Below are 16,259 nucleotides of genomic sequence, written 5' to 3'. Positions count from 1 at the left end.
TCTGTTCAAATATAGCTGTTCTCGTTACTGGGGCCACTGTCCATAGGTTGTGCCTGGCGCAGGACTGGGGCCCGCACAAGCTGTTTGATGGTCACCCGCACATTGGTGACATTGTTCTCTCGTGTAAGTTTATCATGGTATACGGGCAACAGGTGTTTGCAGGGGATGCATAGGGTGTGGGTATTTGGGAAATTTCCTTGGTTGTTGCATTTCGTTTGTTTATCTTGCTTGAAACATCTAAGGGAGGTGGTGGTGGAAAGAGGATGTGGTGATCTGCTAGAAGCAGGGATGGGGATGACGTTTCGCAGGGCTTGTCCTCCAAGACAAATTCTCAAAGGCGATGGCACATGAGGGTCGTGTCTCACTATTATCATGGAATGTGAATGGGTTGTGCTCCAGCATAAAGAGGAAACTGGTGTCACAGTTTCTCAATAGATGCACACCAGACATTGCACCCCTAACAAACACATTTAGCCGGGACAGAATGCAGATTCTTTGCTCAAACTTAACTATAAACGGGCCTTCCATGCTGATTTCCGAAGGGGATCATGGGGCACGTTAATACTAGTATGTAAAAGGATCCCCTTCAATCTCAGATGTTTGCTCTGACCCGCGGGGGTGATTAGTCTTGGTGAAGGGAGAACTGCGGGGGGCCACCTGGGGTATAGTGGCCATTTACGCACCGCCGCCCACCCCTTTCCCCCGTCCCCATCAAGCTGTGCTCCTTCGCCACGTCAGTGGGTTTGGTAGATGCATGAAGCATGCTGAATGCATCTGAGCAGGGGTACTCATTCTTCTCTGGGGTGCACACCTCTATATCACAAATCGACTACTTTTTCATCCCACGTAGTATCGCTCATAGACTTCTCTATGCAAGATTTCTGGCCAGGGGAATCTCGGCTACTCTCCACTACTTACAGAACTCAAATGTGGGGGTACTAAGCCCACAGCGATATGGCGTCCCAACACATACTAATTAGGCTTCCCTGAGGTCACTGAGGGATTGTGCCGCACAAAGACTTACTTTACAATTCACGACGGTACAGTTGACTGCCCAGTCACTCTGTGGGAGGGCTATAAAGTAGTACTCAGAGGGGAGGCACTCTCGCTGGTGTCGGCGAGGTGTATACAGCAAACACATAGAGCAGGCAGAACTAGCTTCCACGTGGGCCAAAGAGGAATTTCTTTCCTCAGGGTCCCCGTCTTCACAGGAGGCTTTGTCTACAGCACAGGAGTTGCTGCGCAACTGGCCTTGGACAACACCAGACTGGCGCATTGGGCCGTACACAGTCGGATTCACAAATCTGGAGACACAGCAGGGAAGATGTTGGCGTAGGTGGAGCGGCGCTAGAGGGGGAATGAATATGTATGGGATATACAGGGTAGTTCTGGAGAGGTGGTAACAGAAGATGCCGAAATTGCAGGGACAGTTGCCTCATTTTATGATGCTCTGTATCAACCTCCACATGAGTTCTCTGCAGCTGATGGGCTGAACGTCCTTGACTCGGTGATCCTCCCAAGTTTCACGGCACAGCAGGCATTGGGCCTGGAAGCAGACATTACTGAAGAAGAAATCGCCATTGCTTTTTTTCCCAGTTGCAGGCTGGGAAAACCCCTGGACTCAATGGCTTCCCTGTGGGGATGTGAAAGCGGTTGGGGGACCTTGTTAGCGGACCTCCACATCACCTATTCACACAATGCAGGCAAGACAGGCAGCTTTCCCCTGACCTTGGGAAAGCTTACCTAGTTGTCCTACCTAAACACGGGGAAACCGCCTGAACGGTGCGCCTCTTATATGCCGATATCACTTATTAACTGGGAGGGAAAGATCTTGGTGCAGGTTCTGGCTAACTGTATACTGGGGCAGGGGGGTATAGGTTCTCGGATTTATCCGGACCAATGTGGTTTCATGCCTTCTAGATCCACACGCATGAACTTCCGGAGGATGCAATTCGCTCTAAGTCAAGCTTCTCTGATACATGATCTGTTGACGCTTCTATCTGTGGAAAGCTTTTGACTCTGTCCGCTGGGATATCCTATGGGAGATAATGAGCCTCATGGGGTTCAGGGAGAATTTCTTAACTTGGATTTGCCTGCTCTATAACTCCCCTGACACAACTGTTAGAGTCAACAGGATATCCTCCAGGACCTTTTCCCTGGGGAGGGGAATGAGAAAGTGGTGCCCTCTCTCGCCCTTGATATTCACCCTGGCCATAGAGCCACTTGCAATTAAACTTCGAGTGGATCCAGATTGGGGGAGGGGTTAAATGGCCTTGGGGGGAGGGAGGTTGTGGGTGAGAGGGGAGCGGGTTTCGTTATATACTGATGACCTGTTGATTTACATGAGCAACCCTTTGCTCTTCTGTCCTGTAGTGACTGCGATACTCGTGGACTATTAAGGGTTTAGCGGGCTCAAAATAAACTGGCAGAAGTAATTTATTTTCCCGATACATGGAGGCGATTGCCCATCCTGCTGGACTGCCCTTATCGATTTCGACCCCAGACTTCAAGTATTTGGGCATTCGCATGAGCCTGTGCTCCTCGGACTTTCCCCAGCTGAATTTCGACCCTGTGATGGACAGATTTGCTCTAGACACAGTGCACTGGCAATCTCTTCCGTTGACATTACCGGATAAGCCGGCTCTCTTCAAAATGTTAATACTTCCTAGGTTTTTGTATGTGCTACAAAATGCTACACTCCCGGTTCCCACCTGGGTCTTCACCAATATTGAGTTTATCCTTCGTGGGTTGTTATTGGGGAGGGTAGAAAGCAGCCACTTATTTCCCTCCGAGCGTTGCTGCACTCAGTTTGGTAGGGAGGAATTAACCTGCCCAATCTCCAGCGATACTGTTGGGCCATACAATTGGGTGCAGTGAATGACTAGTTGCACGAAGACCCCATACTTCCCCACATTGCAATTGAAAAGGGTTGGAATAGGGGGACGGTGCATTCACAAGTACTGTACAGGGGCGGGAGGGGGAAGATGGTCCTCCCACCAATGCTACAACATACTCGACAGGAATGGTCTGCTGCACACAAACACATAGGGTGGGGGGCAGACTGACAGTGGACCAACCCCTATGGAACAATGCTCACCTGCCTCAGCTATGGAAAATGGAATGCATTAGCAGCTGGGAAGAGCATGGTATACTAGCCCTATGCGCTCTGGTGCAGGAGCGGCGACTCCATTCAGGACACTGCAAGACATGTATGGACTATGGGGAAGAGAGCACGTGCAACTCGCTCACACTATGGAATTTCAGTTTCCATACCTAGAAGAGGTTCTGAAATGCTCACCCCTTGAAGCTAATCTCCTTCCTGGAAATGTGAGCAAATTAAAGTTTTTTGGGGGAAATATATTTGGACCCCAAGCTAGCGCTGCTTGGGATGTGGGGAGAAGCAGGGTTAATGAAATCTGAGAATGTGTTTTTATCTCTAACAGTTGAACTGATAAAAAGATCATTGCAGCAATGTGGGGGGTCGGCGGAGCGCCCTCGGCTCTGCCATTGGACTGCAGAGGTGAATAGGTGCATGTCTTTGGAGAGGAGGTTGGACAACGCAAGGGGCTGACCCAAACATTTCAGACGGTGTGGGGAAGGTGAGTGTGAGGGTTGGGGGCCATTATTTTTTGCGTTGCCATGTACATTGTGGTATTTTACTCTGTTCTCCTTTAGGCCCTTGTCTCAAATTAAAGAAAATAGAAGACTGCAACTGCCCAACATATTTTCGCTATAGGAATAATTCAACCATATCCTCAGTTGTGAGTTGAGTGAAAGATTATTTGTCTTTACTATTTCAAATAATGAAAACCATAGTGTTTAGAGAGCTACATCCAATTACACATTTGCATCTTTATCTATTTTTACACCACATGTTTTGGATTATTCCACACCATTTATGTGTTGTGCTGGAGAGTGCTGGCTTTTATACACCACCTATTGATGATCTAGCTCCTGAGGAAAATCCTACAGCAATTTTAAGCATTGAAACATGTTGGGAACAGTCCTGTCATGAGCCACAGAATATCTGGACACAATATATTGTCATGACCTTTCTCGCAGTTGTCATGAATTGTATCATTTATTGGCATATATTTGGTTTTTGTATCACCTACATTTTAGCAGTGTACATTTAACTTTTTCTTTAATATAGTTTCTCCACAAGCACTTTAAACATGTTGGAAGTAATTTTCTTGTTGCACTTTATATTTTTTTAACTAAATTGCTTAAGATTGTTTGTGATTTACACTGAATTGGTGAAAAGTATAATATACTATGTTTACTTTGACCATTGCCTATAAAATGTATTGTACTTTTTGTTCTCATTTCAGTTTCTTCAACGACAATTGTGTACCTATGGATTGTAGTTTTTTGTGCATTCTCTCAATATTATCATTGGTTCATCAGAGTTGGTATGATGACTGTACAGATTTCTTTCTCTCTACACTAACAAGGTTCCTTTTTGTTATTGCATTAGAAGTATTGGCCCACTTTGTTCCTTGCTCTGTATTATCTAGGGCCCTCCTCCTAGGTTCATTGTTTTAGATGGACCTGTTTCCATTTTACGAATCTGATAAAAGGAACTTTTTTTAAATGTGCTTTTTGGTGTAAAAAATGTCTGCTTTTCCTTAACCTTGACAGGAATGCTAGCCTTTTACAAAGTGACTGTGCCCATAAATGTTTTATTGTATTAATAAATGTACCATTGATTCACCATGTAAAATATATGTATAATCTGAGTTCACTAGTTAACAAATAGGTACTTTACAGTCCATTTTTGTGATGAAGCAGCACATTGATTGGTATTGACACGCATGATTTCAAGAGAATATTAATCATATTTAAATTGCACCATTTCAGGTTAAGGTTGTGGATGACCGGCGGTACAGGAAAGTGTTTGAAGACATTGTGCGTATGATGGACAGAATGGAAAATGACTTTTTACCCTCCTTGTCCCTCAGCAGGCGAGAGGTGAGAGAATTTTTGCTTCACCATCTTAATCTGGCAATACATGCCTTAAAACAAAGCAGCAAGCACATACAGTGTCATAAATCCTTGTGTTAAAATACATTTTTGTGATATTTTCTCCCTGAGGTTTCAGTGACACACTCACAGCATTGATTGAATTCTAAGAAATACATAATGACCATACATGGAATGAGCTTTAAATGTAAAAACGTTTAACATTGGCTTGGGGACAATGTACACAAGAGTCATTAAAGTGAATAGCCTTCTTGTGAGGCAAACTGAAGGAAACCTACATGAATCACTTTGTATGGCAGAATGGTAAATAAAAGTTAGATGCTGTTTTGGTCCAGTTTTAAAAGCACACATTTCGCAGATTTTGATACGTTTTATTGGACTAGCTGAAAAGTGTATGCATAGATGGAACAAAGCCACACAGGATGACGTGGGAGCTCTCAGGTACCTGAAGATGCTTAACCGAAAAGACTGTGGTCTTCATCTCGGTATTGGATTTATGACACACTATAGCCAATTTTGAGCCCAGGTTCAGCAGTGCAATCACATCAACAAAGTCCAAAGACTCCCCTCCAGCACTATTTCTCACCAATAGCTGCCAGACAATACTGTTCGTGACCCGTAATGTATGAGGGGCACAGGACACCCACAACGGAAATCATGGGCGTTCAAGCTAAAATGTTTGACACCCATTACTTGGCATGGGACAAGCTGAGATAACAGCAGACACTGCACCGTCCAAATATGGGTAATGTTTTCTTCATTTGCCACACTGTATGCAAGTCAAGAAACCATTGTGAAGCTTTAGGCATAGTGAGCGGTCATTGGCGACTGTATCATTTAAAACGTGAAGCACAATTTTTTAGTGCCAAATTGTTTACCAGCCTGGCAGCCTTCGATGCTGCATTGGAATCACTAAAACACCCTATGATACTTTAGAGCCTGCAAAACACTTGTTTAGTCTCTGTGATTAAAAAACACATTGACGCAGTTTCCCAATTATGTGTTTTCAAACCATGGTGCCATGGCCGGGCCTGGAGCCAGATTGTGTTTAAAGTCATAAGTATTATATGGTTTTTGTATATGGCTATGACACAATAAATAAAAATAAAAAAAGAAACCAGATTGTCTTAGGCCTAATAGGTGATCATCTTCCAGGAATTTTTGGATCTGCAGATAGTCTGCACGATCAAGTATTTTAAGTAAAAAGGGACCTGTGGTAATAGGACGAAAATTGGTGGGAATGTTAGGATTTAGGGTGGTTTTTTTGAGCAAGGGTAGAGCCCATGCTGATTTGAGGTCGTTGAGGGACTGAATTAGATGGACATCTATTGTTAATAAGGCTGGTAACAAAGGGTGCCAATTTGACTGTGCTGTCTTTTACCAAGGTTGCATGCCAGATATCGCCTTTGCACCTCGATGGCTTTAAACTTTTGATGATGTTGATTGTATCTGTAGTTGTAAGTGGGGAGAATGTAAATTTAGTTGTCTCAGTGATACCCGGAGGGGTATGTGTGGTCGATGGGGTTAGAGTAGGCTTGATTTGGGATTTTTTTTGTTCTATTTTTTGTTGTAATAGTGAGATTTTGTCAGCAAGGGCGTTCTGAATATTAGTGCACCATAGTTCATCTTTAATTGTATGGTCTCGGGTAGGTGCTGAGGACTCTAGTTCATGTAGAATGGTAAATAACTCTCTGGAATTTGATTGGGCATTGGATATTCTCTGATTGTAGACTTCACTTTTGGATTTAATGATTTCGTTCTTATACTTGTTGGCTAAAGATTGGAATTGGCTTTTATTTGCATGAGTTGGCGATTTGAGCCATTTGTTTTCACATGATCTTTTTAGGGCATGCAGGGCTTTGAGTTCGGGGGTGAACCAAGGGATGTTGTGTACTGGTGGTTTATTTTATTTTTATTTTTTAGCGGAGCAATTTTTTTGATGGCTGCCAGCATAGTTTCATTATATTGGCTGACCAAGATTGACGGGCTACTATCCGAATGAGATGGATCAAGGATCGGAGTGAGTAATGTTGCATGTTATCTCTGATGATGATTTTAGAATTTCTAGAAGGGGCTATAGTGGTTGGTAAAGGTTGTGTCAAGTTGTTAGTGGTGATGATAGTGGTGAAGGTGATGATGTTGTGATCGGACCAAAGTGATGGGGTGTTGGATAGAATATTAGTGGTGCAGTTTGTATCAGCTAACCAATCTAGAGTGCGCCTGAGCGAGTGGGGGCAGTGATTCTTTGTGTGAATCCTAAGGCTTCAATTGTGTTAGTTAGGAGACTTGGATGAGAGTCTAGAGGGTCATGCAGACCTAGATTGAAATCTCCCATAATGATCGCTTTGGAATGAGGTTTCATATTGTGTGACAGAAGTGTTGTGATGTGATAGCTTCAAAGGTGGCGATAACGCCTGCAGGCCTATAGATGATGTGGATGGTAAGTGTGCAGATAGGTGTGATGACTTTGTAGGATGTGAAAGGTGATTTAGGTGTGACTCTTATGTTCAGGGATTCTTTGGCTAATAAGGCAATTCCTCCGCCTCTTGTGGTAGTTCTATCTTTTCTATAGATGGTATAGCCTTCAGGAATGGCTAAAGATAGAAGGGGGCCTGAGGCTGCATGGAGCCATGTTTCCGTTACTGCTAAGAAATCAAGGTTGTTTGTTTTTATGGCGTCTGCAATGTCTAAGGCATGAGCCATAATGGATCTGGCATTGGTAAGAGCGCCTTTTAGGGAGATCGTATTAGTGTTGGTAGGCTTGGCAGGAATATTGTCAATGAGTTTGATTACGTTAGCTGGTTGTGTGGTAGAATGGGAAAGGGTGTGTAAGCTATTGGGATGAAGAATTGCAGTCTTGGTTTGAAGTGTTTGTTGGTTGGAATGTGGTGTTTGTGGTATGTTTGGTCGAGGTTGGGCGAAACAAAATGATAATCTATAGTTTCTTGGATATCCTCTGATCGGTTGTGGTGGCCACAGAGCAGTTGAAGGTTGAGAGACCGGGGGTGAGGCTATGGTTGTGATGGTATGGTTCTGCAGTGATTCAGGATTGATAGGTAGAGACTTTTGTGGTTTAAGACTAGGTGGTGTTTGAGGTTTGTTAGGTCATGGTTGAGGGACACGAGAGGTTAGTCTAGAGTTTTTCAGACAGCCGCTGATGGGTTGTGTGGGCCAACGAGCAGCTATGGTTTGAGCGATGGGAGGTGAGGCTGATGGTGTAGTCGTGTGGCTCCACCGTGATCTTGTGGATAGGTGTAAGAATCTAGTATGTACATTTGGAGGTGAAGAGGTTGAATGAAGGTCGTAGGGGGCAAGTTTAGGGTTGCAACTAATCTTGGTAAGGGGTAGGTTATTGATAGAAGGTGAGGGGGTGGAGAAAGGCGCAGATGTGTTGAGGAACGGGGTAGGGCACAGAAGGATGGTGCCGAGCACAATAGAGGCGAGCTAGGCCATTACCTCGTAGAATATATGCACCTATAGAACAGGGCTTGTGCATAGAAATATTCAATGATGGCATTTTATCCATGTGTTAATTGACTGTTGACAGTATGGAGAACAAAGGTAGCAGTATGTATGCTAACATTTCCTCGATTTCAAGAAGGTGCTTTAGAGGCACGACTGGTAGTTAAAATAGACATAGCGCCTGCCAGGATAATGCAATCGTTAAGGGAGTAAACGATACAAATCTATTATGATTAGATATGCATATCACAAGAAGTGCTAGCAGTGCAGCAGAGTAGAGGCAGTACTACTAGAGAAGTAGTCTATGTAGGGTCAAAAGGTAGCAATACAGGCGTGGTCACAGTCAGATAAAGAAATGTATTTGTAGCCAGCAAAGCTTTCCCTTGGGGACAGCTCAATTGTTTATTAAAGAAAACTTCTTTGTTATTTCTTCGTAAAGGAGAATGATTGGTTGTGAGCATGAGTGATTCCCATCAAATTGCGTGGCTACTACACAAACAAATTACTACAATTTAGGAAAAATGAGAAGTTGTCACTCAAATGCGCCAACTCAGTTAACGTTTTGTAAAATATCTGTTGGTGAGTCAAAAATAAATATCCATTTACTTCATAATGCAGTTAAAAAGAAAAGTTTTGTTTTGTTTCCTTTTTCAATAAATGTTTGTTAATTTCACACAGATACAAATTCTTCTCACAAAAATTATAATTTATTTCTCATCAAAAGAGTGCATATTTCCTTTCTCAACACATGTTTCCCCATTGCTAGTTGCAATGGTTCATCAGGAGAAATAAAGTTGATTTCTGTCTGCAAGAAGTATATAGAAATAATGAAAAACAGATGTGTTGTTAAGCCAATGATTAATTTTAAAAGTTAAAAGAAAAGAAAAGTAAAATATCTTTTCTATTAAATAGACTCACCCAAATAATTATATTCTCTGCTAAATAGAAAGTTTTTAGATGACTGATAATGATCCTAGACAAAGTTTTCACTTTATGACGCATTTATTTTTTCTCCAAACTTTTAAAAAATGCCTAATTATGTTTATATTTAAAGCATTCAAAATTAGGAAAACATATTTTTTAATACCTATATTTTTCTTCTTCTCTTTCTCTTACATACAGTTGCATAATTTGAATGAATTAACAAACTAAGGCTTGTAAATTTGAAGAGCTGATCCAAACAGGATCATTATCAGTCATCTAAAAACTTTCTATTTGGCAGAGAATCTAATTATTTGGGTGAGTCTATTTAATAGAAAAGATATTTTTCTTTTCTTTTAACTTTTGAAATTAATCATTGACTTAACTACACATCTGTTTTTCATTCTTTCTATATACTTCTTGCAGACAGAAATCAACTTTTTCTCCTGATTGGCTTGGTATTGAAAACCTTTTGCGGGAGTTAATGTTCTGGTTTGGAGCACCCCGGGGTTCCCTGGCAGAGGCAAACTCACCGGCCTTTTCGTGCACCTCCAATACATCTGCTGCTCCTTCTCCCTTCATCGTACTCGCTCAGGCATCTAGCAGCTGCGGTAATGTTCCCTCGCTTACGCCTCCTTTAGCTAGCGCTTGCTGTGCTCCTTCTGCACTCTGGTGAATGCCACACACCGGACTCGCATGCAACAGCACCAGCAGAGCTCCTCTCTCCTCTTGGACAGCCAGTGTCGATTTGGGGAAGGACCACCGCCCCCCTCTCGGGTAGCCAGCGGACAGGCAGGGAGCATGCCACACCCAAAAAACAGATGAGGCCAATAGTGTGGCAAACATACTCTAACAAAACGGGGATAGTCATGGACATGGGGCGAGCTCCAGTTTCCTATTGTTAGAACACACGCTTGCCACAGAGTTTTACCTTGATATGATGTTGCAAACAAATTATACATTGATCCAACCTAGTGGGAAATGATTCGGTGAGTAGTAGAGTAGTGTATATTTCCTATATGGATTAGTCTTATCATTGGTCCGGCGATACTAGGTAACTCTGCCTAGGATCACCTACTAAAGGGATACATGGTGAACATGTCATCAGGGCGAGTTATGAATGGCTTCTGCAACACTGTTAAGGTGAACGTGGAATATGGACAGGGATTGCTCAGGGGTGGCTTCTCAGCCTTGGCAGGTTGGACAGTTACCATCACATGAGCAAGCATTGAAGGTGATAAAAACGGCCCCAAGGTGCTGCCTGTCCCAACAAAGTTACCATTCCCTGATTCCCTAGGCCTCGAGCCAATACATTTGGCTTTCAACATAGTACTATATTGTATCTTTCATCCCAAAGAGATGGGTGGGAATGAAGGTCTCTGTCTGCTCTTGTCTGGCTCTAAGGAATAGGCCTTCTCTGCCAGCTGCAAGTCACGTGAGCGGAGAAGGTGTTTCGAATTGTCCTACTCAGTAATTAATGAGAATTTTAGCTGATTTTACCATGGGTGTTATCGCCCTGGCCTCTGGAGACTTGAAGTTACTTTATCCTCAGTTTCATATGTGAGCTGAGGAGAACCTGACCTCCCTACAACATTTGTTTCCTTATTGATTTAGATAGTATGCAATCTGCCTTCATCTGTATTTTTCCAGCTCTGGCTTAAACCTGTTGTTCTCCGCTAACCTTGGCAATCTGTGCATTTGCGATCTGTGCTGTTCGAGCTTGGCTCTTCTGCCAACTCAGCAAAACAGTGTCTCTCTGCTGTATTATGGCGTCTCAATATCTCCTATTCACCTAACGTGACTGCGTCCTCCATCTTGGTTTACATGGCCACAAATTTCAGTTGCGTTCGTCGTTAAACAAGCTTTTATATGTATTCTTGTGTAACTTGCGTTTCAGCATCGGAAAGAGGGTATATGTTTCCACCCCAGTGGTTGCAAGCATGTTCCTTGTGTCTAATTGCAGTTTGACCTAGTTTTTGTGTATCTCGGATTCATATGTGCTTCGTGTCTAATGCACCTATGCATGTTGTCCTCGGCTGTGACGTCATTTGTTTCTTTCATAATTACAGCTCATCCAGAAGTACCATCGCCTGCTGGTTTATTGCTTTGGTGATGTCATCTGGGTGGGGTCTGTACGGTGTCTCAGGGAATAGCGTCTCTCGCATCAGCGATATAACGGTGGTGAGGGGGTAGATGCTATGAGGGAAGTGCACAGTTGGTGTCTATATCGTTGAAACGCGGAGGATGGGCTGAAGCAGTAATGGACATGTTAATTTGCGTCTGTTCAGCCCCTATACTGCATCCCGCTGCACGTACTCTGCCTCCCACATGGCTTCCGACTGAAGTCCTGCTCAGGTGTGAGCCATTAAAACAACTGCGCATTATAGTTCTGCACCTCTGAGCCCCCAGAACATGAAGTCCCGAATGTGCTTGTTCCGTTTTTACATCATTAAATTCCCTCTAATTCAATTATTCATAAAATGTACCTACAGGAGAAGGTTTAAAGGAATAGACAGGTGATTTCTTGATTTTATAATTCACACCCAAGATGGAATTCGAACTATCAAAAGTGGTGGTATTAGTTACCTGATCTCTACAGGCATACTTCTCACATTTACCATAGGGGTTTTCTGAACTGACAACTTCAGCAAGAGAGCAAAGGGTGGCTTACTATGACAAAAAGCCATTAGGTATTCCGCTATAAAGAAACCTCACCCTTGGACAGGGAGGAGGTGCCATAGTCTTGGGGCGTAGGCACAGAAGGCTTGTTTTCTGGTCCCTCTGAACAAACTGCTGGCGGTTGGCAAGGTAGGGCTTGAACCAGCGTAGGACAAGGTTGCTGATCCCCATACTCCGGTATCTGTGAGCGCCTAATGGTCTTTGTCGAAATCGGGAAGGTCGAGTACCAAGCAAATGTTGCTCCTCCTTCATTGAAACTACTTGCCTATGCTAGTGGGCGAGTTGATTTTGCAAGGCCTGCAGATGTTAAGGTAAGATCTTTGGATATGCCCTTTGATGGGTCCTAAGGTGGATATCTTTGAAACGTTACAGGCTTCCAAAGCTACGGCTAAATATTTACTACAGCAATCTGCCAACAGCAGCAACAGCCGTCCTTACACGGTTGGAGGGGGCGGTCCTTTCACTATTACTCTTTCTTAGTCAAAGAAGTAGAGGCCAAGCTTTGCCAAAGACCAGGGCAAAGATTACATATCCAGCAAGAGGTCATGGAGGGAAACCTCCCCTTGCAGCAGAATCCTCCCTGCCTTAGCAGCATCTGCAGCCCCAACACCTCTCTGAGCGATTTGCTCACAAAACTCCTGTGGGAGACAGATCCACCCAGCATTTGCAAGAATGCTATACCATTACTGCAGACGCATGGGCATTGCAGACAATTGCCCAAGGGTACTGCCTTCTGTTTCTCAAGCGGCCCCTAGATTGCAGCACCCAAGCAAACATTCTTTTCGGATCCCAGACCTGCTTGTCTTCCAGGAGATTCTCTCCTTGTTGGAGAAAGGTGCCATGGAAAAGGTATCTTTAGCAGAACTGAACCAAGGTTGGTATTCCACCTACATCCTGGTATCCAAGTAAGACTAAGGACTGACCCATACTAGACCTGAGGAGCTTGAACAAGTTCATCAGGAAGGACAAATTCAAGATCCTCCAGGCCCTTGAGCTCCATGCCTGGATGGTGTCACTCGATCTTCAGGACGCTTACTTTCATGTGCCTATCTATCCCAGGCACAGGAAGTACCTGTGATTTGCCATCGGCAGTACTCACTATCAGTTTCATGTGCTACCTTTCGGGTTTACCTGTGCCCCAAGGGTCTTCACCAAGTTGATGGCAGTGGTAGCGAGAGGAGGGATTCACATTTTTCCCTACCTGAACGACTGGCTGATCAGGGCTCGTTCTCCGGGACAGCCTCTGGAACATCTCAACAGCACCTGCCACTTTCTCCACAAACTCGGCTTCTCCCTCAACTTCAAGAAGTCTCAGATGACACCTTTTCAAAAGCTCCAATTTATTGGAGCAGTCCTGCACTATTCCACAGAGAAGGCTTCTCCTCCCAAGTTGAGGGCTGAACATATCAGATGGTTATAAAGTTTTAGAACACCCAATATCTGCTGGCATTTGATTTTCTCAGGTTGCTGAGTCTCATGGCATCCTGCATTTATCTGGTGATGGAAGCCTGACTAAGGATGAGGTCCCTCAGATCCCAATGGTCACAGCTCTCAGGCAGTATGATGGACCTTCTTAAGGTTCCGGCAAGGTAGTACAGGATCTCCTGTGGTGGGACTGCAAAGACAACGTCTTGATCATGGATCCCTTATGACATCCCTGATCACAGTTAACTTTAGTCATGGATGCTTCTCTCATCGGATGCGGGAGCACATGAGCGATATGATGAGGAATGGGCTTTGGCCCCAGCAGATTCAATATTACACATAAACCTGTTAGAGCTGAGAACGATCAGACTGGTGCTGATGGCCTTTTTGCCTTCCATACACGGAGAGACAGTCCTGATAATGACAGACAATACTGTAGCAATGCATTACCTCAACAAAAGAGAAGGTGTATTGTCCCTGCCACTGTGTAAGGACGTGATGCAGCTCTGTTTTTTGGGCTCTACAAAACGGGATTGTTATGTCAGCTGTTCATTTAGCTGCAAAAGAGAATACAACAGTGATCCTTTGAGGAGGACGAGCACAATCTCCCACGAGTTGGAGTTGGCTCAGGAAGTCCTACCAGAGATCTTTTCCATCTGGGGAACCCCTCAAGAGGATCTTTTCGTGTCGAGTTCCAGCAGGAAGTCCAATATTTTCTGCTCCAGTGAATTCCCTCAGAGAGGAGCTCTGAGGGACACGTTCATGGTTGACTGGGATTTTGTACTCCTATATGCATTCCCACCAGTCCCGGTCATCCCTCATGTCCTCAGGAGGTGATCCTGATTGCTCCGAATTGGACCAGGAGGATGTGGTACCAGGACCATAAGGACATGTTCATTTGCCCACCATTTCCTATTCCCCAGAGAGTGGATCTACTCTAAGAAGAGGGACACTGTCTTCTTCATCTAGGAATCAGTACGCAGAACCTGCTGCATCGTATTTCTGAGAGGATACGATGTTAAGTCTGGGAACTCCCAGAAGATCTTTAGAAAGGTTGCTTTTGGCTAGAAGACCAGCAACTAAAGCCCTATACCGCTGCCGTTGGAACACATTTTGCAGCTGGTGTAGAGCAGAAGCTATAGACCATTTCTCTTGCAATACAACTGTGGTTCTTTCCTTTTTACTCCAACTAGCCCCTCAAGGGTTGCAGGTGGCTACCGTTAAAAGTATATTTAGCAGCACTGTAAATCTTCAACCAGACAGAGCAAGGCTCTTATTTCAAGATGCTTCTTGTGAGCCAGTTTCTGAAGGGTCTGACAAACACATTTCCGACTGTTACTTTCCTGGTTCCGTCCTGGGATTTGACCTAGGTACTTGCATTCCTGATGGGAGCACCTTTTAAACTCCTCCATTCCTGTCCTCTCAGGCTACTAACATGGAAAACCATTTTCTTAGTGGCTATCACATCTGCTCACAGGGTTAATTAGTTACACACCCTATTCTGCAAGCCACCATTTATAGTATTCTCCAAGGAGAAAGTAGTTTGGAGGGTTTGTCCCTTCTTCCTTCCTAAGGTGGTGCCCGAATTTAATTTATCCCAGAAGATCACGTTAACAGCTCTCTATTCCCCTCCCTTCCAAGGATTAAGAGAGGTTGCACAGACTTGATACAAAGAGGGCGCTTGACTTTTACATTGCAAGAATGGCATATTTTAGACAGGATGATTAGTTCATCAGCTACACAGTTCACAAGCTGGGTAAGGCAGTGAGCAAGCAGACTCTTTCTAGATTGATTGTTTTATGCATTTCCGAATGTTAGTCCATCGCTGGGAAGGAGGTCCCTGATCATCTAACAGCCCATTCCACCAGAGATTGAGCAACTACTTTGGCTCTGCAAAGAGGTATACCAGTTTTGGTGCATCAGAAGGAGGGACGCAGACACTCTGAGGGCATTTTAACCATGTGTTCATTAACGACTAGGAATAAGGACTATTTTTCCCTATCGCTATGTGGTGTTCACTACCTTACTAACTAAGGTGCTCATCCGGTGTCAGTGAATGTCCAAACGGAATAAGTCCATTGACCAAAACTATCCCTAACTGACCCTACCACTAGTTTAACTAGGGTCAGGGGAATGACTTCCCTCTCCTGATGGTTGTGCTTTTGCTCATCTCTTTCCTTCTTTTAGAGTTCTTGTTAATATGCAATTTTTAAATAGTCTCTTTTCTGTATCAGTTCCTGTAACTCCCTTACAGAACTGGTAGTCTTTCTCTACTCTTTAAATATGGATTTCCCTCGCTCTGCTCTGAATCCTTCATTCTGTATTAGAGGGTTCTGAATATTCTTGTATAGTGCCTTCTCTGGGGGTTTGGCTTTCACAAAGTATAGTTCACATTTTTCTGCTATGGACTTTCTTCTACAAGGTTTATGATAGGGAACTTTCTGGTCTTTAGTTCACAGTTATCTCTCTGTTATTTTCCACTCTTTGTTTCTTGGATAATGTGGTAATTTCCTCTCTTCCCAAGGTAATGATACTCAAATTATTGGGATTTCTATGCCTCTCTTTAGCACATTAAGACAGTTCAAGTTCATTAACTTGAGTTTTACGCTTTCGTCATTTGTACTAGGATGAGTTTCTCTGATTCTACGACGAGTCCCTTTTGGCTTCCCGGTATTCCTGTTCTCCCCACTACCTTCAGTATTGCAGATGAACATCTCTGGTGCCTGTAGATACTTGATAACGTCTCCTTCCTTCCGTTTGCTTCTCGTTGGCTTTCCGTGATGTCTGCT

General features: G+C 43.9%; 1 protein-coding gene across 3 annotated transcripts in view; it reads left to right on the top strand.

Moving 5' to 3' along the window:
- The window catches only part of OCRL (OCRL inositol polyphosphate-5-phosphatase), a 1,330,750-nt gene that overhangs the window by 828,741 nt on the left and 485,750 nt on the right, over positions 1-16,259 (top strand). For all 3 annotated transcript variants that reach the window (XM_069612980.1, XM_069612981.1, XM_069612979.1), the window contains one exon: positions 4,861-4,971. In XM_069612980.1, the coding sequence (XP_069469081.1) occupies positions 4,861-4,971 (111 nt within the window). The remainder of the gene's footprint in view (positions 1-4,860; positions 4,972-16,259) is intronic.

This window comes from Ambystoma mexicanum, chromosome 5p (assembly GCF_040938575.1).
Source record: "Ambystoma mexicanum isolate Mex_15411 chromosome 5p, UKY_AmexF1_1, whole genome shotgun sequence".
NCBI lineage: Eukaryota > Metazoa > Chordata > Amphibia > Caudata > Ambystomatidae > Ambystoma > Ambystoma mexicanum.
Note: the sequence above shows the minus strand (reverse complement) of the source record. Positions and strands in the feature narration are given on the sequence as shown.